Source organism: Echiichthys vipera (genome assembly GCF_963691815.1).
Source record: "Echiichthys vipera genome assembly, chromosome: 4".
NCBI classification, from domain to species: domain Eukaryota; kingdom Metazoa; phylum Chordata; class Actinopteri; order Perciformes; family Trachinidae; genus Echiichthys; species Echiichthys vipera.
In genome coordinates, this window is record NC_139829.1 from 10,878,783 (window position 1) to 10,905,825 (window position 27,043).

The window sequence follows — 27,043 nt, forward strand, 5'->3', positions numbered from 1 at the left end:
GGTGCTCTGGACAAAATGGACCTGCCAGGCTTACAAGTGTGCAAGTGCAATGGGTCTAGCCATCGGGTAGGAACAATAAGGCATCTCTTCCTTTCTCAAAGGACATTTTAAACGTTTGGATTCCGGGCATACAGTGATCTTGGCTGCTAATGAAGCCACAAAATCCCAGTTGTGTATTGAGCTAATGCAAGAAAAACAACAACGGCTGACTGTGATAGGCTGAGACATCTGTTAATCAAGCAAACATGCCCCTCTTGATGTATTCAATACATGTTGGCAGTTCTGCATGTCAGTAGCCGGCCTACAGCAGAGTGTAGTGTTTGCTTGGGCTGTGCTACTTTTGAAAAGTGAATTGTGATCCTGGGGGATGTGCTAAGTCGAGAGCTACAGTTTAAGCATGTGCTGACATGCAAAAATTGCCTTCATCACTCTTATCATGTTTTGTAGTGATCCTATTTGTGGAATTGCAGGCTGACAGAGTATAATGCATTTTGTGCTATCTTGTTAAAGTTCACAGACACTGACAAACACATATTCAGCTAACATTACCCAACCCGAGCACAATATACCTGATATGACATTGAAGTACTTCCTGTGGTTGCAAAAAACAAGTTAAAGCTCTGCTATAACATCACAGGAAATGTCGAGTTTCAGTTTCAGATTGTTCCAGAGCACGTTCATCATTGCACATTATGGAAACCACAATGTCTGTTAATGTATCAGTTCATCAGAATCAAAGAGCAACAGATGCTGTGCATGTTAAGCAACAGCACATTATAAAATCCAGAATTTCATCTTGGAGCTCTCTTAGTAGTAATCGAACCGTCTCAGCTAGTTCCTCTAATAAAGACATTTCCGAGTAGCTACACTCGGTAGCAGGTTTTCTAACAAAATGCTTTCTGGGATGCATTCAGCATCAGAATGGAATATGACCTGTACTATAGTGAAAACTGAAAGGTATCTAAAGATTGATTTATTTCGCTTACAGTGGGAAATAAATGTTGCTTTCATTTCTGAAGGCTTTATTTGACACTACATGACCTTGACCTTGTCTTTTCAAATAGAATGCTATCATTGCTGTCTTCATAGTATTTGTACAGATTTCTTCACTTCTTCTCACTGTCATACCATGTGAAAAGAGAAGAACCATTTTCTCGGCAGTTCATTGAAAAGTACCGTCAATTGAGCAGTTTAGACCATTTCACAGATAAGTGGTGCTCCCTTATGGAGGTTACAAACTAGATCACGATCAAATGTTAAAGTCTCTTTTTGTTTGGCAAACTAGTTGGTCATGTTCCTCTACAGAGAAAGTTGGAATGAATTTTTTTCCTAAAGCATCCGAATAACACAACATTATTCCTATGTAGCATCTTTCTTGTCCGTCTTGTTCATTTTGTTGACATTTTCAGCATAACACGCTGATAAAGGTTTATTTCTGCCTTTGTCAATCGGATATACACAACTTTATCATGCATTTATTGTAATATTTGTAGTTAGTTTCTTAACAAAATCTTTAAATTGACTATTACTGCATTTTAATTTGGTTATGAAACAATTTCCACGTTCAAATGAGAGTTGCTGCCATCATCATTTACTCAAGACCTTTAAATTTGCCACCTTCACCAATGGGAACTGAATGTAACTATTTGACAATTCTGTCTGATATCAGGCAAATATGCTTTGTCATTTTCCAGTACAAGAAAATACCTACTTGGGTTTTAAAGCTTCTTGATTTGATCTAATCTCATTCCATTTCTCAGACAGAGTAAATCTAACTAAATCTTGCTTAGTAAGCAGAACCCAAAGATGCTTTTGTTCTGTCTGACAGCCTCATATGTGCAGGCCTTGAGATCTAAGTACTTTTTACAGTGCTTAATTTGATTTGGATATGGCATAGAAATTCAGATTCTTTCACAGAACTGTCCAACAATCGTGTAGAGTTGGTATGATCGACTTGTGTAGAGCAACAGCATACTCTGGGTATGGACCGTTACTGTCTCTGAGCTTTTGAAGAATGTCTCTTTTCAAATGGATTTGCCTTTCTCGGGCACTGTCTAGTAGTGATCGACCGATACATCAGCCAGCTGATATTATCGGCCTGAAAGTGGAAACACAAATGCCAAATGCATGCTCTGTATGTGTTTTGCTTGAAACTATAGCTAAGCTAGTTTGTGTGTCCAAATGTAAACTTGAATGCCGAATGCCTCGTCTATAAAACTGCTGACATTGTGTCTCTATGTATTTCAAGAACGGGCCCCTGCGGAGAGGCTACGTCCATTTTTTTATGAAGTCTGTGGGTTTCCCGCAGCACTTTTAGGCAGCCACCTAAGCAACACACGCCTGCCACCTTAACTAATGTCTTCATTCCGAACCCTGACCAACGCCAGATATTCCTGTAATTTCACTGTAATGTCAGCTGTTGATATTGACAAGTCGGAATGTCTTAGAAATGGATAAACACGTTTTTTTCCTATACATTTTACACAATAAAAGACCCTTGTTGTTTTATTATTCAAATGCTTTTATTGTGAAGCAGCAAAATCAGGAAACGGGGTTTCACCTGCAGTCACATAACATGTGAACTAAAACAGCCAGTGAAGCTGAACTAGTTATTATTCTTTTTTTTTTAAGATAATTTTTTGCCGTTTTCATGCCTTTAATTGAAAGTGACAGGAAACGGGGAGAGAGAGGGGGTGACATGCAGCAAAGGGCCACAGGTGGGAATCGAACCTGGGCTGCTGCTTTGAGGACTTTAGCCTCACCCCTTTACTTGTTCTACCTCACCTGCTGTTAATATTTGTTAATTATTGTTTATTTGCTACCTCACCTTTTTTAAGTTAAATAAATGGTTTTTGAGGGAGCAAAAGTAGAATCGGCTAAAAATATTGGCTTAAGAAAATCGGCAGTCCGTATTGGCCAAGGCTGATGGAAAAAAAATTGTCCCTATCAGAAACATTTCGGTCGATCCCTACTGTCTAGTGTGTTATCTAACCATTCTTCACCATTCAGTCAACAAGAAGATCAATTTGTTGTTGCACTTCATAAAATGTAGTCATCCATAAAGTGAGCAGCACTCTCTATTAATACTACATATCTCTGCCAGAACTCCTTGACAGACCTTGAAAGACACGTGACAACTGCCTTGAATCAGCATCTTTGACGTGCTGATTCAAGACTAGACTATTATAAATTCTGCTGCTGTGCACTTACACTAGCACTTGGTTTGGAACAAAATGCTTCAGGGTTTTCACGGTCCTTGAACACATCATGTGCACATACAGAATGGCTAGAACACTGCACAAGTCCCATGCTAAAACTGTATACAGCAGCTTACAGAGTGAGTGGAACAGTATCCGTAGAAACAATCTAGTGAGAGGCACTGTCAAATGGTTAGATTAATTATGCCCAGTTATGTCATCACTTCAGTCACAACACATCGCCAGGTAGAGACAAACATGTTGCCACTGTTGGCTAGCTAATGTTCCCTCAGATGCACTGACGCAAATTGGATTGGTTTTTGAAACGAAAAAGTCATGTGGGAGACAACCCTGCACTAGTAAAACCTCCAAAGCATGTGCTGAGGAAACCCTGAATATATTAAAATTGGATTCATAATGACAGGCACTGATGCTGAGATGAAAGCACAGTTAGCTGAATATGGTGAAATCCTGCCAAATAAGGCATTAAAACCATCAAAGCTCCAAAGACACTTAAACACAAAGCAACCTGAATGTGTCATAAATAATTTTTCCTAAGGAAAGGGGACGGGCTTCAGGCAAAACAGAAAGTCATCAAAGCATTAAAAACGTATTCAAAGGCCAGCTAGCTATATGAAAGCTGGCTATATATCTGCTGCTTGTGTAGCCCGTCTCCCTTGCTGTCTTCAGGGAGCAGTAATTATATATGCCTGCTCTTTCAAATTGATCTTCACAGCACACACCCAGTTCCAATTGAGGTGATTAACCTCCCTGTAGCTGATTATAGCAGAAACTGTTACATTTCCCTCTTGAGATTCCTGTATTCAGTATCCATTTAAAAATGTACTTTCACAGTTGCAATAGCCCATGTCTTGCATGAATCACATTCAACCATTTTTACACTGTAATAATAATAAAGCTATTGAACAAGTACCTTCACCATGGGAAGTCTTAGATGCAGCTCGAAGGAACAGCCTTTGAATATTCAGAACCAAGTGTGATATTTTTAGAATCCATGCAGGTTTTATATTGGGCACATGTCTGAGGGTGGAGCATGGGATGTTTTTTATTTTCTATTTAAACCTATATTCAGGCCGTGATTCTGCATTTTCTCTTGTAAACAGTATGTGCGCGGATTTTGTGCCCCAAACCCTGGATCTTATGGTAAACCGTGATACAATGTGCCGTTTAACTCTGACTGGTCAGATAACTGGGCTGATGATTGCTAATACAAGATCTATGGTAAATGATTGTTCCTTTATCAAAGTCACCATCTCAGGTTTGATTTGTTGCAACTTCCTCCCAGAGTTCCCATGATCATTTTAGCCCCAGGTTATGTTGCATTATAGGGCTAACTGATGATATCCTGCTGTTCACCTATGCTTGGCCCTAGCACTCTGACAATTATTCCATATGGCACAGAGCATCTGTTCAACAATATATGTTTTTTTTCCCATCACTAGAATTAATGCAGGCTCTGTTCTTTCAGCCAAATCTTCCGGAGGTCATCAATCTCTTTGATGTTTATGTACTGAGTCTACAAAAAAAATGTCACTGTGTGTTTCATGCAAGGATGCATTTTACATTACATTTTAATCCAATCACTGACGATGGTCATGGTGCACTTTGTGTATTTGTGTGTCACTTTAACACTGTAAGCTTGATCACAGGATGTTTCCACCAGACTCAATCTTTCTGTGTGCCCCTTTAACACCAGCCTCTTTCTCTCAGGTTTGTTCCTCAGCACTGTCATTGTGATCATTTACTTGTTACGCTGTCACATATTCTGAATGGCTGTTATATGCTTACGGCTCTACATACCATGTACAGGTGTTAGTTAAGGAGGTTGTTACTATGTGCAAACATCCCTGGCTTACTGTATGCTTTGCCTGCCATCTTTAAACTTTAGAGAAGTAAAGGTAGTGTCTCTTCCTAAGGTTAAGAAGTACCAGCCCTTTGTAGATCAGCGTCTTGGATATTCACACTGCTCGTGTTTATATATGCCAAGTCTGGCTAATTTCCATAGATTGGTGGTTTGCAGACTTCAGAGATGCCAAAGAAAAAAGCACAAGTACTTAAAAGGTATTGCTGTGGAGCTGCAGTAACTGGCATTCATGTGTGGAAGAAGTGCTATTTGTAGCCTCCAAGCTACTTAGAAACATGACAAAAGGTGCTATGCTTGTTTATTGTGAGAACTGAAATAAAAGTAAAGGGTCAATAACAAAAAAATACTAACACTGATAGGGACACAGTTTAGTTTTTTGGTTCTTGGCACTTGGAAAATTTGAATTCAAATGACAATGGCATTATAATGTGGACTACTAAGGCTGTCCATAATTAAAGACATTCTTAGTTGACAGATCTGTAAAACTGAGTTTCTCCATAAAGGAGGCAAAAGTATCACTTTAAGTCTTGTGTTTACAATATATGTGCTCATACGTTTTTTCAGGATGAAAAAAGCATTATAACCTAAAGACATCTTAGTCGACTAAGACCAAAACATCCCATAAGAGGGGGCAGCCCTACAGACTTTGGTGTTCATATCCATAAGTGTAGGAATCATAGCCATTTTAATTTATAGCCCCTCCTATTTGAATTATCTTAAACAAACCACAAAAGCAAAGGAGCTAAAGCAATAAAAATGCTACAATTGCAGCACTACACGGTTCATCCAGGGTAAAGGTCAGCCATTAACCTCATAATCATTTGAAATCAAATGTGACTGTACTCCAGGTGTCTCACCTTATGTTCAGATAAGCATTTAAAATATAATACAAAGAGGGGATAGGTTTGGTAGGCTTTTGTTTGTTGTCAAGCCAATGTCAACACAATTCTTAAGTAAAATAACACAATAACAATTGTGACAGCAAGTTTATTTTAGAGCCACATTTAAGGTTTAGCTGTGTTCACATTTCCTGTATGAAGTCTAATTGCAGGTGCCTCTTGACAAGCTGGGTAAACCAGAGGCCTGTCTAGCTGTTGTCCATGTCTGTTCTGACAGCTGTGTCATTGGAGACAACACACATTATCGATTGCCTGATTCGCCACCATGAGCCTTTATGACTGTTTTACTGCTTCAGGGGTGATAGAGCAATCGGAACACTTGGTTTATGTGGTTTAGAAATGGCTGTGTGTCTGGATAGGAAGGAGTCATGGGGATGGGAGTGTGTGGTGTGGTGCCTATAGGCAAGAAGATGTCAGTGTGTGTATGTGTGTAGCTACGGCTAATTCTTTATGCTGGAGACACATATAACACACAGAAACGTCAGCGAACGTTTCCTTCCTCGGAAGCTGTCTCCATGGTGATAAAGCCAGAAAATTGGTGCATATCTCATGTTCTTTCTTCCACCTACTCTCTTTATCTACACATACATAGCTCTCGTGGGACTGAGCTGCTGTAATTGCCCTCCTGCTCTCTCCTCTCTTGTCCTTTTGCACCCTGTACTCATCTTGTCAGACAAGGTAGAAGGCTCTTTGGGTCCCTTCTGGAACCGCAAGACCATTATTACTTCCCCTCCATGCTCATTAGTGGCAACAAGCTCTCTGTATTACAGGGGCTGTTAATAGGCCTGTTTGAAAACCTGCATTCATCTAACCTACAGTAGCTACATCATCATTTGTGCTTAAGCGGTCGTTTGGTCAAGCCCCCAAGCCTATTAAAGTCCATTATGACTGCCCATACTGTTAATAGCTTCAGATTTGCAATTGTATTTGACACAAGTGAGACAACAGGCTCTTTGATTTCAAATAGTGTTGTTTTTAATGAGAGAAAATTGTCAATTATTAATGGACACTTTTTGGTTAATGCTCAATATAAACCTGACTGTCTGTTCAATGTTTTCACTTGTTTGTGAAGAAAATTGTCTTGGCACAGGAGATACAGACCATTTCAGGTTATGGCGGGGTGGTTAGTGTGTGAATAAAAAGTATTTAAACCGCCTGGTTGCCTATTAAATGCACAAAGTGATTAACTGGATTAATAACTCAGTAGAGCAATTAAAAAAAACCTTACCTCACCTTATACTCCATATGTGTCGTGTCTTTACAGAATACGTTTGAGTCACTGGTGCATAATTTAGAGAATGTAAGTGTATGAGAGAATAGGCCTTCATTTATGTAATAGTCTATATAATTTAACAAGTAGCAGTACTGTACATTAAGATTCAAGCGCACATGTATTTGTGGCTGATTGTGTTGCACTGTGAAGCAGAACTGTATATAAAGACTGACGGTAAATGGAGGATATTGGAATTAGTCAGGAGGGAGACTTTCCACAAAGAAAGGTGGATTTTTCTGGAAAGCTTCCCCAAACAATTAACATTTTTTAAATTAAGTTATTATTTTCTTTTTAATTTGCCAGGATTTGATAGAGATAGCTGTGCAATAGCAGGATGCAAAATGCAAGATGCTGGGCATCAAACCTTGATACTTTTTGTGTATTGACTGAAATATATTGTTTGCGTCAAGTATTTAAACGTCATGTATTGAAAGTTGGTATTGAATGCTCGATCAGATTAAAGGTCTTTGATTTTGTTCTTTGATTAGATATATTCTGGTCCAAATCACAAGTTTCACGCATGCAAAGTTCTTGTATGTGTGATTGTTACAAAGTTGATGACGTATGTTTTGGTTATTGTCAAAAAAACCTGTGAAAAGATCCAAATTAAACAACGTGTCATTGTTTTGCTGAAGATGTGCGCACTGTAATTTTTAGGAAGCGCTATCCACACAGGAATAAACATCAAAGTTTTGAGGACTATTTTCAGGGGTGGATACCGAAGCATTGAGACTTAACAATGGGTTTTGTTGCGAAACATGTTTATTCTCCATAAACCAAGTATATCATTTTGCTATCAGTACTGGTATTGTCTTGATCTGTAGCCTGAATGAAAAGACAATTACATATATGTAATTACACTACAATAATCGGAAAATATTGTCACATTTATTGTAATTGACTGTGATTTCGACAAGCAATCCACTGCTTTGTCATTATTATTATGTTGTACCATAAAAAAACAACAGCTTGGTCTATTGTCTGGTCATTTAAGTGTGTGTATATGTTGACAGGAGGTGCCATGTGCATGCTCACCTGTGTATATTTACGCTAACATGGTGTCACTGCTCCCAACAGGGTGCAGGTGGAGTTCTATGTAAATGAAAACACCTTCAAGGAGAGGCTGAAGCTTTTCTTCATCAAAAACCAAAGGTCAAGTAAGTACAGCCATCAGAGATCATCACACCTTTCTCCTCTTTTCCCATAATGGTGGAGACATTCTGCTGCTAGATTTGCTCAGAGCTTAATGAACAAATAAAAGCATAATGTTGGAAATTACCGTCATATCCAATTCGTGTCTCAACAGGGTTTCATTATTACAGTAGCTGCTTCATTTTAACACACCGTATATTTACACTGTGGCCCAGCAAGGACAGAGTACGGCTCATTTGTTGAGAAACGAAACGGCGCTGCAGTGTTTTTCTCAACAGGAGATAAGACCGGGGATGCCACATCTCTAAAATAGACATCGGTGCAGCTCAGCGGTTTTGGTGCATTTTGTCTGGAAGCCACTCATTTGCATCTAGTTGTAAAAATATACACTATGGGAACTCTGTGTCTCGGGTAGAACATGTCGGTTTAACATATCCTCGGCTGCTGTCCTTCCCTCCACTTGTCACTGTCAATGAGCCACCACAGTCTTTGACATAAAACAAATGTATTTAATAAAAATGTCACACTTGGCTGCAGGGGTCCGTTGCTCTATACCACTGCACGGCTGTTTTGTTTATCCAGCTTCAGATCATTTTAACTTCAATGTCCGCTTCATCTGAAGAGGTCATTTCACGAGAGATTAGGGAGCTGCTGAGGCTCATTGGAAATGGATTATACAACTAGCACCACCCTCTGCCTAGGTAGCATGTCTGCAGTTTTCTGTTTCTGTTCTGCATATGTGTGTGTGAGCTTACCAGTACGTGTGAGCGCTAACATATTAAATTGTTATTCCATCAACAGTATTATCACACTTTTCTTTTTCTCTGCATTCCCCTCTGTTATCTATCTTGCTGTGGTATTATTTTTGGAGGATTTGAAAGCTATGTGTCAGAGAAAATCCGTTGTGACAGGGTGCCAGAGCAGCAGAGAACTACATTAGTCATGCTTCAAGGCTTCGACAGATTTAGCCTCTTTAGGCCTTTCACTAAAGGCATTTATTTACCTAAACAACTGGTGTTGAAGCGGTATCAACTTTCTACTGAGGAGAAATCTGTCTTTAGCTGTCATGAGCATTGGACTCACAATGACAGAGGTGGTCATAGCACAGAAGGGTCTGAACATTAGATGGTTAAAAAGTGTAAGGGGCACACAGTAGCTCACCTACAGCTCTTTGCTGCATGTCAACCCCTTTCTGTCTCCCCCATTCCCTGTCAGCCTTCAGCTATACCTAAAAATAAAAGGCATTAAAAGCCTGGTATCGCAGAAGCAAATCCTAACTCACCTTAGGAATCAGTAATCCTGAAGGAATCTTCTCTTCCTTCATCACTTATATCAGGTTAGGAAATCCTAAATACTCAATCCAAATCCAAATCAACTTTCATGTCTGTTACCTAGCAACCAGCTCTACTTTTCTAACCTCGCTGAACTAATCAATTTTGTATGCATTTGTCAGTTCCTCCACAACCGTCAACAACATGTTTCCGGGTCGGCCTCTCCAAAGCATGTCACAGTTGCACAGCTAACTGCAGGATTGTGTTTTATCAACAAACACAATGTATCGATAGCATCTGCCATAAGCCCCTGAGTTAGTTGGTTGTGTAAAAGCAATAAAGAGCAGCCATATGAGTTAACCAAACTAGCTAACACTACCTGCTAGAAAAGTGAAAGTTAGGACAGCTCAACTGTAATTAGAAGTTAGAAGAATTGATTGAAGATGTTTAGGATACTTTGTTTAATGCACTTTTTCTTTCTTAAGTTAGGATAGGTACATTGATTTGTTATGGTTATGATTAACAGTTGACACAGAATCTGCAAGTTCTGACGTTTCTCTAAAATTCAGAGACCTAAACAAACTCACTTTCAAGTGATCATCACTTACAAATCAAGTAATGTGTGTTTGTCTATCCACAGGCCTGAGAATCCGCCTATTCAACTTTTCGCTGAAGATTCTCACTTGTGCCCTCTACATACTGAGAGTGACCCTGGATGACCCCGTGGTCAATGACAACCCATGGTGAGGGTCACACTTGGCGGTTGTCAGTTGTTGCTTTTTATTATAGGATTTGCTGCGGTCTTTTTGTCAACATATTTCATGCTTCATAAAAGTTGTGTGAAATTTATTCCTTCAGAGAAGGATGTTACTGTCCAAAAAACATTTCTGTAGATGCTGCTTTTATCACTTTTATTGCCATTTATAATTTTTTTCCCTCTCATTATTTACTAAACCAACCAGATAACTTGCCATGTGTCGAGAGCAGAGACTTATTTATATGCAAATGTTGCTTTTAACTCTTTGAATATATCTGAGGGTTTTTTCTAATTGACTACATTTGAGTCAATTTGTGTGGTTTTGATAAGATTAAGATTGCCTGGTAAAAAGTTGAGGAAGTGATTTTATTCATTTTTGTGTGTTTAGGTTTCTCCCTCTGTGCAGTCATGTGGAAGTAGTCAATTTTTTTGTATTGTACTCATTGCCAGCAGCGTTTTAGAGACCCTCTGGGTTTGTTCTTTGTGGCAACATACCAACTGATGGAAATGAATCCCAGTGGGTATGTTTTCGCTCCCATTCACACACACATTCATGATCTTTGTACTTTCTCCGCAGCACGATAAATCAGCACAACAATACAACAGACTCCGCAGGAATCGACTGGTATGATTCAGTCAAAATAGCATGTAATTTAAATCTGTGTTGTAGTTATATGGAGGTGCACCAAAGTGCAAGGATAAGTTTCATCTGTTTTTTGGCAGGTTGTTGATTTTCTGGGTTACCAGGAGGGATCCTTTATGGCAGATACAGGTGAGATTAATAACCATCCAGTGGAAGGGCAAATAAACCAAATTCCACTGCATGAACTGAATGTTAATGCAAGACACAAAAGCAGCACCATTTATTGAATAAACGTGTTACAGAACACAGTAGTTCAGTCAAGGTTGACTAGCCAGAAGAGATGAGTTTGCAGTTGCTTGGTTTCTTAGTCTCCCTCTACCCTCTGCTTCAGGTGACCGTGGCCTTAATCAGTTTCTTGGAGACCATGCTTATCACATATCTCAGCTACAAGGTAAGGAACTTGGTCCACAGTGCACAGTTTCTCTCTTTAACCAAGCTGATGTCTTACAGCTGTCTGATCAAAGTCCAGCGCTGTTTGTTCACCCTTGGGATTCGACAGATTTCAGTGTCCAGTCCAAGTGCCAGGGCCAAGGCACCTATCAAAGTTTTTTTACAACTAATTTTAGACGACACAAACGCTATCTCAGAAACAAGTTACATAAAGCAGTTTGCAGGGCTGAAGTGCTGTTTTTTGTTTCATTTATGCGAGTCCTTTAAATGTGCACATTGGTTCTCAGTTGAGATGCATTTAGAGGGAGGAGTGTGAAAGTGGTGACACATTATGTATTTTGTGGAAAAAATGTTTCCACACATTGAAAGGGTCAGTTTTTGTATGAGATTCCTCCGCTGCTAATGATGAGGGATACGCAGAGGGAGTTTTGCCCCTTCATATACAGCAATGTAGAGTCTGTTAATGAGGAGAACATACTAAAAACACCTTCCGATGTAATGCTGTCTAGTACATCACAGAAAAACAGCCTGAGATATGTTCCTGCAAAATCTCTTTGATACAGCGTAAACAGCAATTATAAATCTCTAGCTTTACAAGTTATTAAATAGTTGTGGGTTGGATTGCGTAACATAACATTCTGTTTACTGGTTTCTTACTTTATTAAGACATTTAGACATTAAAGAAAAGCTCAACCACTTTGCATATGAATACAATAAATTGTTTTGGGATTTAGAGATATGGGGATCAAATATGTACTGTAGTAGACACTAGTTGTTTTAACAACACTAACACCGTAGGTCAAACCTGCATCCAGACAGAGTCCTCAAAGTACTGCCAGTCTCAAAAGAAACTTGTGTTTGCTTGGAAATATTAGCTTTAGATAAGCTGCTCTGGGACTGGTAGTATCTCTTAGATATTTTGCTCTGTAGGTTTCAGCTCCATGCTTGGTGATCCTCTAAATTTTAGTCTGGTTTGATCCATTTATCTCTTTTTTAGTCTCACAGAAAACTGTTTAGCGACTGCATATATTTTATGAGGAGTAAATTGCCTTCTTTTCAGTCGGTGATAAAATGCAGCCTTGTGAAAGGTTTTGGTGTCTCAAACTTAATTTCTTTACTTAGTCTTTAAATTGCATCATAATCAAAAGAAGCCACCACACTACTACAACTTGTAAACTTTGCTGTGCTCTCAATATGTGATTAGCATTCAGTCCCACTCGCTGATTATGCAATTAGCTGCAGACATATTTTTGCTTTATGTGTGTACTTTACTATCTGTCCTTCTGACAATGAAGCCTACATCTTTTCACCGTGTGCATATTGAGTTTTTTCCAAGTGATAATGCAGTTGGTTTTGCAGGATTTAGAAGTGTAGGCTGTATTAACTGGTACTGCATGGATTAACTAGATCGTTTTAACTTACAGGATCATGGACACACATTGATTTGATTGATAGATTTCAATGTGAAATGTCATTAGGTTGCCTTGCTGTCTCACTTTGTCCCCTGGTGCAATTAAATATTTATCTTTTTCCTTTTTTAAACAGATTGCACTTGCAGTTTGAGGGCCACGTAGCTGCGTGTAGAAAGCCTGTGTAAAAATAGGATGTGCACAGCTACCCTGCTCTGTGTAGCTCTGCTATAATGAAAATAATTTTGCATTTGTATATAAACTGGTAATAATCAGTTACATGCTCCACAAACAAGCTTTTGCTTTGAATGCCTCTAGAACAAAAAGAGGTCAACAAGGACTGTTGTTTCCTGACCCAACATTAATTACTGAACTCCCCATTCCAGCTCTGATGAGCTCAGATCAATACTGAAATTCTTTAAACCAAGGAAGCATGTTGCATTGCATTTCTCCTTTAGAGTAACAAGGTCTTAGAACTCAAAACATACAAGACTGTTGGCCTCTTGCCTGTTGTTGTTTTTCATGTCTCAGCTCACTGCCTCCAGTGGGCGTTATAACTGGAAATACAGTTCTCTCTAAAACAACCTGCGCTCTCACTGGTTCAATTATTTCCCATCAATTTGTTTTCTAGGGGAACATTTGGGAGCAGATCTTCCAGATATCCTTCATATTGGAGATGATAAATTCTGTGCCATTTCTAATAACGGTGAGTAATTAATTTAATCATCTGAGCGGTAGAAACATAAAAATGTATTAGCACAGGCTCAAGGTCATTTTGGTATTGTGTTGCTCTGTTCAATCCAATAATCTAATCTTAATGTCCCAATGCTGTGTGTTCTTCCTTGTATTGAGGAAAATGATTTTTCGTATAATGTCTCAGTTGTGTTGACTGATTATTATTTTACTGATTTATTTCTGTCTTCTGTCTTTCTCTCCTTTCTTCCTTAAGATTGCCTGGCCTCCTTTCAGAAACATATTTGTCCCTGTATTTCTTAACTGCTGGCTAGCCAAAGGTGCCCTGGAGAACATGATCGTAAGTATTTCAATAATGTGTTTATTGTACTTTACAAGCTGTAGCTATATTACATAAATGAGCACACTCAGAACACATTTTTGTTTTGTTTTATTACCACCGAGGGTTTTGAATGTACATCATCCATCCTGTGGAAGCCATATTGGAGCCCCCCAGAGTACCACTGGCTATAGGGGCTGAGTGGGTTTATACAATTAAGCTGTCTGAAGAGAATTCAGTTAAGCAGGGGAATATACTTCTTGCTGGTTAGCTGACACTGCACCAGCCAATTTATCTTTTAGAAGCTAGTGATAGCATTAGTTTACACAACATTGTTAACATTAAGGCTTTTTACTTTGATGAATTAGGATGCTGGCTAATTAAAATCCCTACACCAACCATTTGCTCAAGTTAGCTGAGCTGAAAAAACAACTAAAGATACAGGACATTTTTCGCAGGTGCCTAAAGGACTAAATGGATGTCTATACCTAGTCTGTAAAGTGTCCTGAGATAACTTTTGGTATGATTTGGCACTATAAATAAAATTGAATTGAATTGGATTGAATTAAATTTTGGATTTTAGTTTAAACCCACATCCCTTAGACTACTGCATGTTTTCCTGGTTGTATCTTGTATGGATGCTTACAGAGCTAGCTATGACTCACACTCTTTCATATAATCTTCATTATCCCACCGGTAGCTCAGGGTTACAGGCACTCAATATACTGTAGTCCTACATTGTAAATACTGCACATTTTAAATATAATGCAGGCAAAAAAACAGGTCAAAACACTGCAATGCAGCATAGAAACACTGAAGGCATCAAAATAACCGGTGCACAGAATTCTGGTGAATTTCCACAGATGCAAAGAGACTGAAACTTAAATTTCAAAGAAATTAGATGATATCCAACTGGTGTAGTGTGTCCTCTCAATGGGATTCAGATGAGGCCATGACAGAGAAAGAGCGCCATGCCAAAGCGGTAGTTAGGCAGATGGTAGAAGCTGAGGCCAAGCAGACCAGCACATGGAGAGAAAGCAGGGCTAGTTTGGAGAGGCGGTGGCAGGCAGAACACGCTACCAAGGTTCAACTGAAAGTGAGGTGCGAGATTCTGCATTTCAAGACGGAGTAGGACAAACCACAGTACAGTATAGGGATGGGGACTGATAAAATTCTATTGATACCGATGCTGGTATCGATTCTGGTTATCGGTGCAATTCTTCATAGATTCACTTATTGATTCACGATCAATTCCTGTGTGAAAAAATAGTCAGCCTACACAGGTTTTTCAGCATCAAAGCAACAGTTTTAAGATCTCTAAACCACAGTCTAACCACAGTGTAGATGAAGTGAGAGAATATTTTTACGGTATTCGTTTTTATTTAGGTTATTACGTTTTCAAGTTAACAGCCTGCATGGAGCTAATGTTATTATAACACCACACTTTGTACCGATTCTTCCTCTCTGCCCCTCTACAGCTTCATGGTTTTTGAAGGTTTTTTTTTTGTGTGTGTGTGTGTGTGTGTGTCTCTCTCTGGGACCTGCTGGTCTTTAATGTAGGGAGGTGACACACATGAATTTGACATCATTGTTTTGCAATGCCTAACTGCTTGAAAAACAAACAGGAATTAATAGGCTCTGAGGCATACAATTTCAGTTCCAGTTCCAGTTTGTTACGGTTTCTCAACTGTAACCGTTTCTCGATTCTCATCCCTAATATAATACTTCAAATCTTCCACTAAACACAGAAGAGTGAAGATGGATATAGATCAAGTGTAAAAAAAAAAAATTTTTAAATGTATGGCACATTATTTTTTTATACAGACCATCGTCTGGGTGGAGGCAAAGTTAGTAAATATAAAGACTTTTTCTAGTTTTGTTTTACATGTGTTCTGATGTGGTTTTTATGGAGAACTTACAAATGTTGTATTGGTAAATTACATGTAAATAGAAAATGCATTTAAATTGACAGTCACTGGTATGGATATGGTATAAAAAAAATATTTTTATCTAGTAATCTCTGTTCATCTGTCCAGAATGACTTCCACCGTGCTATCCAGAGGACTCACTCTGCCATGTTCAACCAGGTGTTCATCCTCATCTGCACCTTACTGTGTCTGGTTTTCACGGGGTGAGTGAACCTCTGTTCCCTTGAATCCTAGACATGCATCTCTGACCTGTTGAGGCTTTCAGGCTTGTTTACTCACCCTCACTGCAGAAATGGGTTTCTTGAGCTGTGCACCGCACAATCCAGAAAAGATCATCTCAAGCACAGTTGGTAGAGTGCATGTCTTGGACTAGAGATTGTAGTTCTTGTAAGCAGGTGTACTTTGCTGTTATTGACGCAGTGGGACCAAAGGTGCACAATTTTTCTGGCAAGATAACATTTGACTGAAGGATACTATGAAAAGCAAAGAAATGTAAACAATAGGCGTAATTAATGTTATTTAAGCCATTTAGCTACTGCTGCTGGCAAGAGCAAATAGTAAATATAATACTATCTGGAAAATGTAAATGCAGGTTAATGCAAATAATACTATTTGTAGACCCTGACATTTGTCATCTTGAGCAGCAGCGAAACATGTTCAAAACCCATCGAGTGTTAACTGAGGGAGAAACACACAAAATGCCACTCTTATTCTTTCATCATTCTTCCTTTCTTAGACTTAATTTATTTCCACCTTTATAACCCCAAAGGATTACTGTATAATCAAAGCTGTTTCTTAAGATGACCTTTTTGTGCCTTAGCCAGCATCCAGCATCCACCTTTTCAACTCCACTCTGTCCAGTTAGACATCCTTATTATCCCCAGGGTTTCATTAAATCTCCAATTTATCAATGAAAACAATACATATGAATTAGCAGGAGCAGGAAGGAGGAGGTGGAACTGACAGAGCAATCAATTGTGTCACTTTAAGTGACAAACTGATCATGAGCCTGAGCTGTATTCACTCTACTGCTCTTTGATCTTTGGAAAATTGAGTTTGATACCCAGTCCACCAGGCTGAAACATATTGTAGTAAAGTTTAATTAATTAGTTTAATTATCTTTAGCCGTAGGAGACATGTCTGAGCAGCACCATCAAGTTTAATTCCTCGTCTTTCTGCAGAGCTTGTGGGATCCAGCATCTAGAGAGAGCCGGGAAGCACCTGACCCTTTTTGACTCATTCTATTTCTGCATCGTCACCTTCTCCACTGTGGGCTACGGAGATGTCACGCCACAAATCTGGCCCTCCAAGCTGCTGGTAGTCATTCTCATCTGTGTTGCCCTGGTGGTGCTCCCACTGCAGGTAATTACTGGGAAAAACACAAGGTTAGTTTATACTACAAAGTGTAGCGAGGGCTTCCACAAACCTCGTATTAGGTACTGTCTTATCATCATGAATGTCTGTGGTATTCTGCTTCTAGTGACGACCTTTGTGGAGCTATCATCAAATATCAAATGACATTTTCTCACAGCTGTCGCAGGCTGCAGCAGATAAAGATGTAATAAAGTCTGTGACATTTTTATCTGATGAAGAAGTTTGCAAATCTAACTCAGAATTCAGATCATGCTGGCTCACACTGGCTGCATGAAAAATCTACCTAGTTTACTGCGGTATTTCTTTTTGAAGATCACAAACATGTTCATCACTTCAAATGTTCTGGGTAAGAAATTAGATGAACTCCCGCTGCTGGCAAACTATTGCATCAGCAGTTTTCACTTCAGTGCTTTCCCCGTCCAGACAGCAAACCTCCCTCTCTTTTATTATTAATCTCGTCCTTGTTGCATTTGACATCTCATCCATGTTGCTGTCATTGTGTCAGTTTGAAGAACTGGCATACCTGTGGATGGAGAGCCAGAAGTTAGGAGGGAACTACAGCCGCCACCGAGCGCAGACAGAGAAGCATGTGGTGTTGTGTGTCAGCTCGCTGAAGATCGACCTGCTGATGGATTTCCTCAACGAGTTCTACGCTCACCCCAGACTACAGGTACGAAAACAAAACATGGATTTTTTTTTTTCAGAAAGTTAAGTATGCTGTCAGTATAAATACCCCACATGAAAAATCAGTGCTGCTTTTTTCCATTAGCATAGGCATGGCTATGTTACACACAGTACGACAACATATTTATGTTTGAGTGTACACATTTTGTTCCAATTTATAACATAACAAGGCAGGGTAAATGGGTGAAGAATATATATTTTCTGTAATTATTGCTACTTCTTTAGTAGCAGTCCAGCTCTAAAAAGCTCTATTTAAAATACACTTCCCAAGTCACACACTTAACTTCAACATTCTGTATGCGTACACATCCCTTTGTTTCGCAGGACTACTATGTGGTGATCCTGTGTCCAACAGAGATAGACATTCAGGTTCGCCGTATCCTCCAAATCCCTCTGTGGTCCCAGAGGGTCATCTACCTTCAAGGATCTGCCCTGAAAGACCAGGACCTGATGAGGGCCAAGTGAGTGCATTCAGACAAACACAAAGGCATACAAACAAACACAATACATGCATGTTGGTGCTTCCACGTCATCTCTGATTCCAAACTTCTGCACCGAAAAGTGAATTGATATGAATGGCTCCTGTTTTGACGGTCGGCTGGTGTAGCCTGGTTTTAGACCTCACTGAATTGCTGGGCACATGTGTCATTTAATGCGTTTTATTTAAACAAAATGGTATTTAAATGTGATTATCAGGCTCTTTGAAACCAGGGCCCTGTGTTAACGTAGTCATTCACTGAACGTGTAGGTCTTGTCCTTGAAAGGTTTGAGTAGGTTCTAGCATATAATCTATATTTTATTCACTTTGGGTTCTCGATAGGAATCTCTGAATTACATAAATGTAAAGTCTTCCACTGGAAAATCAGACCCCTGAAATCAGAGGATGAAGTACTTACAAGTCCACTTGGCTGCCCTCTGCTTGCATGTCAGTGTAATGGGATTTCACTCTACACTGATCATCTGCTCACATCAACGGCCGTACGATAGGCAGCAATAGAAACAGTGATTGATCTCATTGGGATGTGTTTGACCTGTTCATTTTATTTCTGTCCCCACAAAATATTGCAGCACCTGTTTTCCATTCACTGTTCTAATGTCGCTTCTGGGGGAAATTGCTGCTTGCTGGCAGAACTTTTGCTGCCTTTAATGAGATACCATTGAAACGGGGGCTAAGTACTTATCACTAGCACATGGAAGTGTGAAACCAAAATCATAAATTTATCCAGGCAGTGAGCCCCAGTTTAATGTGCAGAGTGTTGCAGGTGAAAAGATGCTATGGCAATTTCACATACTGATATATAATAGATAACACCACCCAACCAGATAAACCTCAGCGACGCATCAGCCCTGCTATTCTGATTGCTGATTGCTCTGCGGGATTTTCTGTCACAAATGAATGATCTCTGCACTTTGTGCGTCGCTGGCGCTGCGCTCTAACGTCAAATGACGACAGATCGTTTCCATGCTAGGATGGGGCTGCTAACGTTTTGTCACAGGATATTGGCACTCATCAATGCGTAGCTTTTCTGTTAAGCATTAATCTCTGTAAATAATGAATTTTACAGCACAGTCACTAACCTGTGAACCTGCTTGTTTGTGGGGGGTTTTGTGCCCGTCTCTCTCTGTCTATGCTCAGGATGGACGATGCCGAGGCCTGCTTCATCCTCAGCAGCAGGAACGAGGTCGACCGAACTGCTGCTGTGAGTCACATCAACAGGAATAAGTTGTGAATTTCATTCTCAGTACAAACCCTCTCATGATAACAATAATTTAAATGGAGCAATTTCCTCTTCACTCTCTGCTTCCTTTATAAATTAGCCGAGAGAGTTTGAGATGATGTTGTGATTCTGTTGGTTCAGATTTAATTTTCAAGTGAGTTGAATGGATGAATAAAATAAAGCTATTTATTATCCCACAGGATCATCAGACTATTTTGAGGGCTTGGGCTGCGAAAGATTTTGCTCCAAATTGCCCGCTCTACGTCCAAATTCTCAAACCAGAAAATAAATTTCACGTTAAGTTTGCAGGTAAGTCCAGGACAACTAGCCACCTACTGCAACACAGTTATATACACACAAATGTCTGAGTCTAACAAACCATATTATTGTAATTTATCCTTTCAATCAGATCATGTAGTATGCGAAGAGGAGTTTAAGTATGCCATGTTGGCGCTGAACTGTGTGTGTCCTGCCACATCTACCTTAGTCACGCTCCTGGTTCACACCTCCAGAGGACAGTGAGTACACCCTGCTATTTAACATTTACCACATTTAATATTGGCATTTATGGATTTTAAGTGATAGCTAATGCATCCTGTCAGAATGTCCTTTTATCACTGTGTGAGTTATCGTTTAACCTTGCACCTTTTCTCCAAAGTCATATACACGGCGTATTGCACTTGAGGTGATTTGAAAGTTGAAATTGAGTATGAAATAAAAGAAACTGGTGAATATTAATATCTATATTAATATTAATTAATTGGGTTAGTTAATTAATTGATTCATTAATTATTAATTGGGTGAATATTGACATGGACAGGAAATATGCATATTTACTTTTGCTGCTGAGAGTGGGATAAGAAGATCAATACCACTCTAATATCTGTCCATTTAGACATGAAGCAATGGTTAGCTTAGCTTAGCATAAGGACTACAAACAGAGAGCTATTTAACAAATTATTTGCCTACCAACTGGTCTTTGAACGGATTAAACTACTATGTGATAAGTCGTGAGGTTTAGAGATGCTGTTTAGCCTGTTTCCAGTCTTTGTGCTAAGCTAACTGGCTCCAGCTTCTTGTCTACCAGACAAACTTGAAAGTAGTGTCAATATTTTCAACCAATGGCGGAAAGAAAACTAAAAAACAAACTCTCAAAACGTTTAACTATTTCTTTACCAGCAAAAACTGCAATTTGAGTTTACAGTGTTCTTGAAAAGTGAGCTGAACTCGCTAGTGACCCAAGATAACTTTGTTTAGCTTGATAGCAAGAGAGCTTGACATCGTCGTTCTCTTGTAACTTTTGTACATTACTTATCCAAAACTGACGTCGTACTCTGGCCCTGTCCACTAACATTGTTTATGCTTACAGAGCAGCTTGACCTCCAAGAAAAACTTTTATTAAGTAAACTTTTCAAAGCTCTGAGTTCCCCGTTAATGTTTAATATCCATTTGTGTCATTATTCATGTGGACAAATTCAACCCCACTTGATGGTTAATATTAGAGAAAGATGACTGAAGCTCCTGCAGCAGAGTTTTTACAGGTACACAGACGGTACCTGGTTTTTGTCTCTGTAGACTACTGTGCTGTCACCGCTGCAGAGACATGTCAATGTCAAGTCAGTAAACATCACCCTGGTTCTTGTTTGGAAATAAATCTGGCTGGGTTTTTCTTATTCTGTGCAAGGGGACCACTATATCTTCACTGGTGTTCACAGAAGAGACATCCATTTTAATTTCCATTATGAGAACTTGAACTGGCTTGGGCTGTGAAGGTGACATGACTAGGAATATACGTCTGTTTGGCAGGTGTTAATCTAAGCGTTATCACATTGATTAAAAGTTATGAAGGACATAAACAGACTACATAAAAAAATGATCTCATAGCCTTTTCTTCATAATTGTGAGTGAATTTAGGTGGCTGGGGAGAGAATATAGGGTTGTGACAGGTCGTGAAAAGTCAGACAGATTTGTCAGTCTGTGGGGAAAAAGAGCTGCTGAGTCCGATATTATTTAAAGGTGCTTTTCTTTATGAAATGTAATTACATTTAAGGCATTATATTATAGTCTGACATTTAGCTCAACCAACAATATATATCCACTACAAGTATTTGGTTTTGCCTCTGACAGGCTCAGATGGTTATAATTATAACTGTCTGACTACATTATGGAAAGTTGCCATTATACCGCTATGCTTTGTGTGTAGCTACTGATGCAGGTCAACATAGTAACTTTAGCTAATAGCTTTATCTTATCTTTGCTCTGTCCAGAGCAAGTGTTTCCACTCATGGAACAGTTGTTCTCTGGTAGGATGTCTTCTCAACTTTGGCTGACAGTATTCATCCCAGTCTGCAGACCTGATAGTCTGCAAGGTTCAGTGTATCCAGAGTGTTAGGATCCATTTGAGGCAGAACTACGATAACGTTTGTCTGTCAAAGCTGCACCACGTAGTAGCTCCACATATTGTCTTTCAGATGGAGCGGCCAGTTAGAGCAGTCGCCCCATGTAAAGAGGATGAAGGTCCTCGAGGCAGCGGCCGCCGGTTCGACTCCGACCTGCAGCCCTTTGCTGCATGTCTCCCCCTCTCTCGCACCCCATTTCCTGTCCATCCTATCTAATAAAGGGCTTTAAAAATGCCAAAAAAATAATCTTAAAAAAACAAAACTACAGTTTTTTACAAAAAAAACTACAAAGCTACCTCCAGCAACATCCCGCAAGATTTTAGAACGAGACTTCACTATCTTTCCATAATACAGTCACACATTTAAAATATCAATATGAACCTGTCAGTGGAACCAGGCTGCAGCACTTGCAGTCAATTCTGAACCAATTAAAAAAAATGTAAAAGAAGAAAATACGGTCTGGTTTGAAAAATACCAAAAATGGTCCGTACCAATGGTCCATTGAAGTCAGAAGGTGTATGTTGCTGTCATTAAAGCCGATCTCTTCTGACCATGTTTTTTTCAGGGAGGGGCAGCTGTCTCCAGAGCAGTGGCAGAGGATGTACGGACGCTGCTCTGGAAACGAGGTCTACCACATCCGCCTGTGTGACAGCAAATTTTTTGGGGAGTATGATGGAAAGAGCTTCACTTACGCCTCCTTCCACGCCCACAAGAAGTTAGTAAAACATCCACCAGCTTAATCTTGACACAAGAAAGATTTTGAACTGAGGTCCATTTTAAACTTTGTGTACCGTCCCTTACCTTCCAGATACGGTGTGTGTTTGATCGGAGTGAAGAGGGAGGACAATAAGAGCATCCTCCTGAACCCTGGCCCCCGCCACATCATGGCTGCCCCTGACACCTGCTACTACATCAACATCACCAAGGAGGAGAACTCTGCCTTCAACTTCAAACAGGAGGAGAAGCACAACAAGGGCCTGACAGTCACCAGCCTCTACGACGCCCCCTCCAGGCTGCCAGTGCACAGCATCATCGCCAGCATGGGTGAGACTTAGAGCCGGAGGCAGAAAGAAAGATCAGTTCAGAAGTTGGTAACAAAAGGAAGAGTATTGTTATGGTGTGAATATAAATATTCAGGTGGCAGACAGTTTAACATGTATTTGGTTGAAAGGGTTTCCATGTACAAAGAGAAACCGGAGTCTTTGTTGTGGTTGTTTCACTCTAACCTGCGCTCACACTGAACATTTCTGAGTGGTGGCTGCCTTGGTGATGCTGTATGCTTTTGCTGACTGTTATGCATGACTTTTTTTCTTCCATGTGTTTTTACTTTCTTGGCTGACATTATTGTGTTGTGCTTTTTCTTTGACCTGTGAAAGTTGATCAGGCCACTGCATATGGTAAGTTTGTGCATGATGCCTCACTATTTTCACACTTATTTACATAGTCCTGTAACTTAAGGAGTACAAAGTTTACAATTGATAGTATGTTAAATAAAAAATAAAAAGTAAAAATAAAAAATCACATTTCCGCATATGTCAGGTATATGTACATAACATATGTATCTGAGATACCTGATATACTGTATGTATTGTGCATATATCATACATCATATAGCCAGTATGATGTATTTTAGCGACATATTTTTTGACAAACACACCATGTCAATTCTGTTCGTGTGCCATTTGTTGATGCTCAAGATTACAATTACATGATTCAGAAAGCAAAATACATTTTCTCCTCAAGGTCGAACTACTGAGCTGAAGAAGCTAAAGAAGGTGATAGGATTGCGAGTGGCAAAGATGCTGACCAAGCTAAACATGGGCCTTATTACTTTACGTATACGCAAAAAGAAAGGCTTTTCCAGCACAAGAATGTTTTCTGAGAATATAGCAAGACATTTATACTAAAACGCTCTCCGTTGACTTTACAACACATTACAGTAAAAGTGCTGCCTGTGCTCTTTCTTAATTGCCGTGTAGTTTGCTGCTCCTTTAATAACCTTGTGTAATTTTTAAGGCACTGTAGCGATAGATCTCCAGAACCCCGATCCTCCCGAGGAAAGCGGCAAGCTGACCTTGCCAACGGAGAATGGCTCCGGAAGCCGCAGGCCGAGCATCGCACCTGTCCTAGAGATCGCCGACTCCACCGCCATTCTGCCCTGCGACCTCCTCAGTGACCAATCAGAGGATGAGACGAACCAGTCAGACGAGGAGGGCTCTGTAGGGTCAGAGTAAGTGACGTTGTTGAACAAAGAGGCATGATTTGTCTTGGTTTACAGCAGTTAAAAAGTGACATTTTAGTGCTCTGCCCTTGATTGATGTTACCTGTCCTCCTCTCCTTCATGTCGCAGTGGTTGCAGGAGGAGAGATGGATGGGTTTAAAATAGGTGTGTAATCTGTGTTTCATGATGCTGTTAGGTTTTGACATGACGGTGATGAATGTGTATGTCATGACAGGAAGGGTCAGCAGTTTCCCCCTTGAGGGAAGCTCATGCTGTGTGTCCGTACATATGTCTTCACCTCATGAGTCACCATGTAAGCAAGTCAGAGGATCAGCTTGTCTCAGCAGCTTTGTTCTTCTCTTCTCTCTGTGTAGGGCTTCATTGGACGGAGATAAACTTAGGGTAGAGTGTTTGTGCCTCAAAGTCTGTACCTCAGCACATACAATTCTTTTTGAACAGTAACTGTTACTAGGTCTCATAAAGTTGGACATATCTTGGCCTAACCTCTGAGCCTCTATTACTTAGCCCCATGACACTTGAGTAGAGACAGACACAGTAGTTGGGGAGATAAAGGCAACTAAATTGTCTGCAGGAAACACACGAGAGCTGCTCAAGGTCCCACAGTGCCATCATGTGGTGATCAGGTTGTAGATGCATCTACGCAAGAGCAAAGTCAGAATGTGTTTTATTGGCAAACTAGAGGGCCCTGTGAAAATGATTAGGGAAATTGCAGCTGGCACTTTACAAATCAGGGGACACAGTACCAAATTGACACAAAACGAGACATAATTGGAATAAGCAGACTAAAAAAACATTGTCATTGTGGATGTAGTTGGTATTGAGCAGGAATGAGTGAGTGAAAATAGCTACCCCCTTTACACCATGCCTAAGTTAATTTTCCAATTGAAATAACACCAAAAATAACAATGTCAATATTAAATTACCACTATTATGACTATGCAACAGTAGAGAGGAAGAAAACTATTACTGGTGGATACCTGATAAAGCTAGTTTCTTCAGAATATGTCAGTCAAGGTTTTTGTTATTGAAGTTTGAAAGCGGCATTTCTCGTTTCTTTTTCTTCAGTTTTGTGAAGGGCTACCCTCCCAACTCGCCCTACATCGGCAGCTCTCCGACTCTGTGCCACCTTCTGCCACAGAAGGCTCCGTTCTGCTGCCTTCGCCTCGACAAGGTGAATTCACACGCAGGAAAATACTGAAACCACAAAAAACAAAAAATATCTTCTGTGATGTACAACTTAGACCTGACTCCTGACTTCCTCTTGAATTGTCTTCATCCAGGGCTGCACACATAGCAGCTTTGAGGATGCCAAGGCGTACGGCTTCAAGAATAAGCTGATTATAGTGTCTGCAGAGACGGCGGGAAACGGTCTCTACAACTTCATTGTTCCTCTGCGCGCCTACTATCGACCCCGGAAGGAGCTCAACCCCATCGTGCTGCTGCTGGACTACCCGTAAGACGTTTATCTTTTAACTCAAGAGTAATTATTTGTTGTTTTATGTAGAGGCCTCTAACACAATAAAGATGAGAGTGTATACTGTTCAGACAGGAGACAAATATAACTGTACATGAATGTTGATAAAGATTTAGTGGTAGAAGAACTTGTTTTTATTGTCTTGTGTATTTTACTTTGACATAAATAAAAATCATCTGCTTCTTTAAAAACAAGCACAAAGCATTAGCCGCAAATGATTTGGTCATTAAAACTTGAAGTACATGAGTCAATGTAGCCTCACAACAAAATAATAACATTAATAAGAGCAGTTCTTCATGCAGAAAACTGAATTGAAGTTCAAAATATGTAAAGAAATGGAACTACGTTAGTGTATTTTTTAGTTTGTTTGTGGGCAAACATGTAGGCTTGAGAGATTTAAAAAAAAAATGCACCAGTGCTTTATATTTTTGCAATTTAAAACCATCAAATTGCCTTCGGTAGAGCACAACTGGAACTTTGGGTTAGCTTTGCTCCACGATAAAGAAAGAAATAGCTTTTGTATTATTCATAAACAGCCGTTCTCTCTGCATAAGAAAACCTATTTGTGTGTTGGGGTGTGAAGACTTTTGTGTGTCCACACTGTTTCATTAACTTCCGTAAAATCTCTACGGTCGCTGAAACCAATAAACTACACAGACAGAGAGCCAAGAAAGCTCTGGCTAAGTGACACCCTCTGGGGTTTCCATAGCAACAAGTGAAATTCTCCCATTGAATTTAGGAATTAACACATTAACACCCTCTCGTTGCCGAATAAACCATCAACAGATTCAGTCCAGACGACATCTGCCCCTTCCTGATCAACACACACAGATTTCAGGAAATCACAGCAACAAAGTCATAATGTGTCACTGGAGTTTCACAGCGATAATTAGTGTGTGAGGCTCCTTCACAATGTTCTCTCTTTCCTCCATAGGCCAGACAATCATTTCTTAGAGGCCATCTGCTGCTTCCCAATGGTTTACTTCATGGCTGGCACGATCGATAAGTATGTGTTTGGATTATTAAATACCTGCTCAGTCGATTGACTCATTTAATGACCATGTTCATGTTGGTGCTAGATTCTCCATTTTTAATACAACTTACTCCTCAGTGGAGTCTGATTAAGGTAAAGCTTCACCATAAAAACACCATAGCTCCTGGTGATTTGCATTTCAAGATCCATTTTGCAGAATTTCTTATTCCCACATACAGAATCTGTTTAAATGTAGTCAGTTCTGGGGTCAGGCTATAATATTCCCAGCACAGCCACAGGTGATTGGTTGAGATATTAATTATGTATTGTCTCTGAGGGTATAACAGAAAGGGCTGCTGCTCT

At 39.8% G+C, this 27,043-nt stretch overlaps 1 protein-coding gene across 1 annotated transcript in view; it reads left to right on the forward strand.

Moving 5' to 3' along the window:
* The window catches only part of kcnt1b (potassium sodium-activated channel subfamily T member 1b), a 78,513-nt gene that overhangs the window by 39,439 nt on the left and 12,031 nt on the right, over positions 1-27,043 (forward strand). The window contains exons 4-22 of the mRNA XM_083911803.1: positions 8,332-8,411; positions 10,318-10,420; positions 11,158-11,206; positions 11,409-11,468; positions 13,508-13,582; positions 13,826-13,909; positions 15,925-16,019; positions 16,998-17,178; positions 17,696-17,860; positions 18,199-18,335; positions 19,511-19,574; positions 19,793-19,901; positions 20,002-20,110; positions 22,557-22,706; positions 22,800-23,035; positions 24,008-24,221; positions 25,299-25,404; positions 25,514-25,686; positions 26,642-26,713. Of these exons, the coding sequence (XP_083767929.1) occupies positions 8,332-8,411; positions 10,318-10,420; positions 11,158-11,206; positions 11,409-11,468; positions 13,508-13,582; positions 13,826-13,909; positions 15,925-16,019; positions 16,998-17,178; positions 17,696-17,860; positions 18,199-18,335; positions 19,511-19,574; positions 19,793-19,901; positions 20,002-20,110; positions 22,557-22,706; positions 22,800-23,035; positions 24,008-24,221; positions 25,299-25,404; positions 25,514-25,686; positions 26,642-26,713 (2,262 nt within the window). The remainder of the gene's footprint in view (positions 1-8,331; positions 8,412-10,317; positions 10,421-11,157; positions 11,207-11,408; positions 11,469-13,507; positions 13,583-13,825; positions 13,910-15,924; positions 16,020-16,997; positions 17,179-17,695; positions 17,861-18,198; positions 18,336-19,510; positions 19,575-19,792; positions 19,902-20,001; positions 20,111-22,556; positions 22,707-22,799; positions 23,036-24,007; positions 24,222-25,298; positions 25,405-25,513; positions 25,687-26,641; positions 26,714-27,043) is intronic.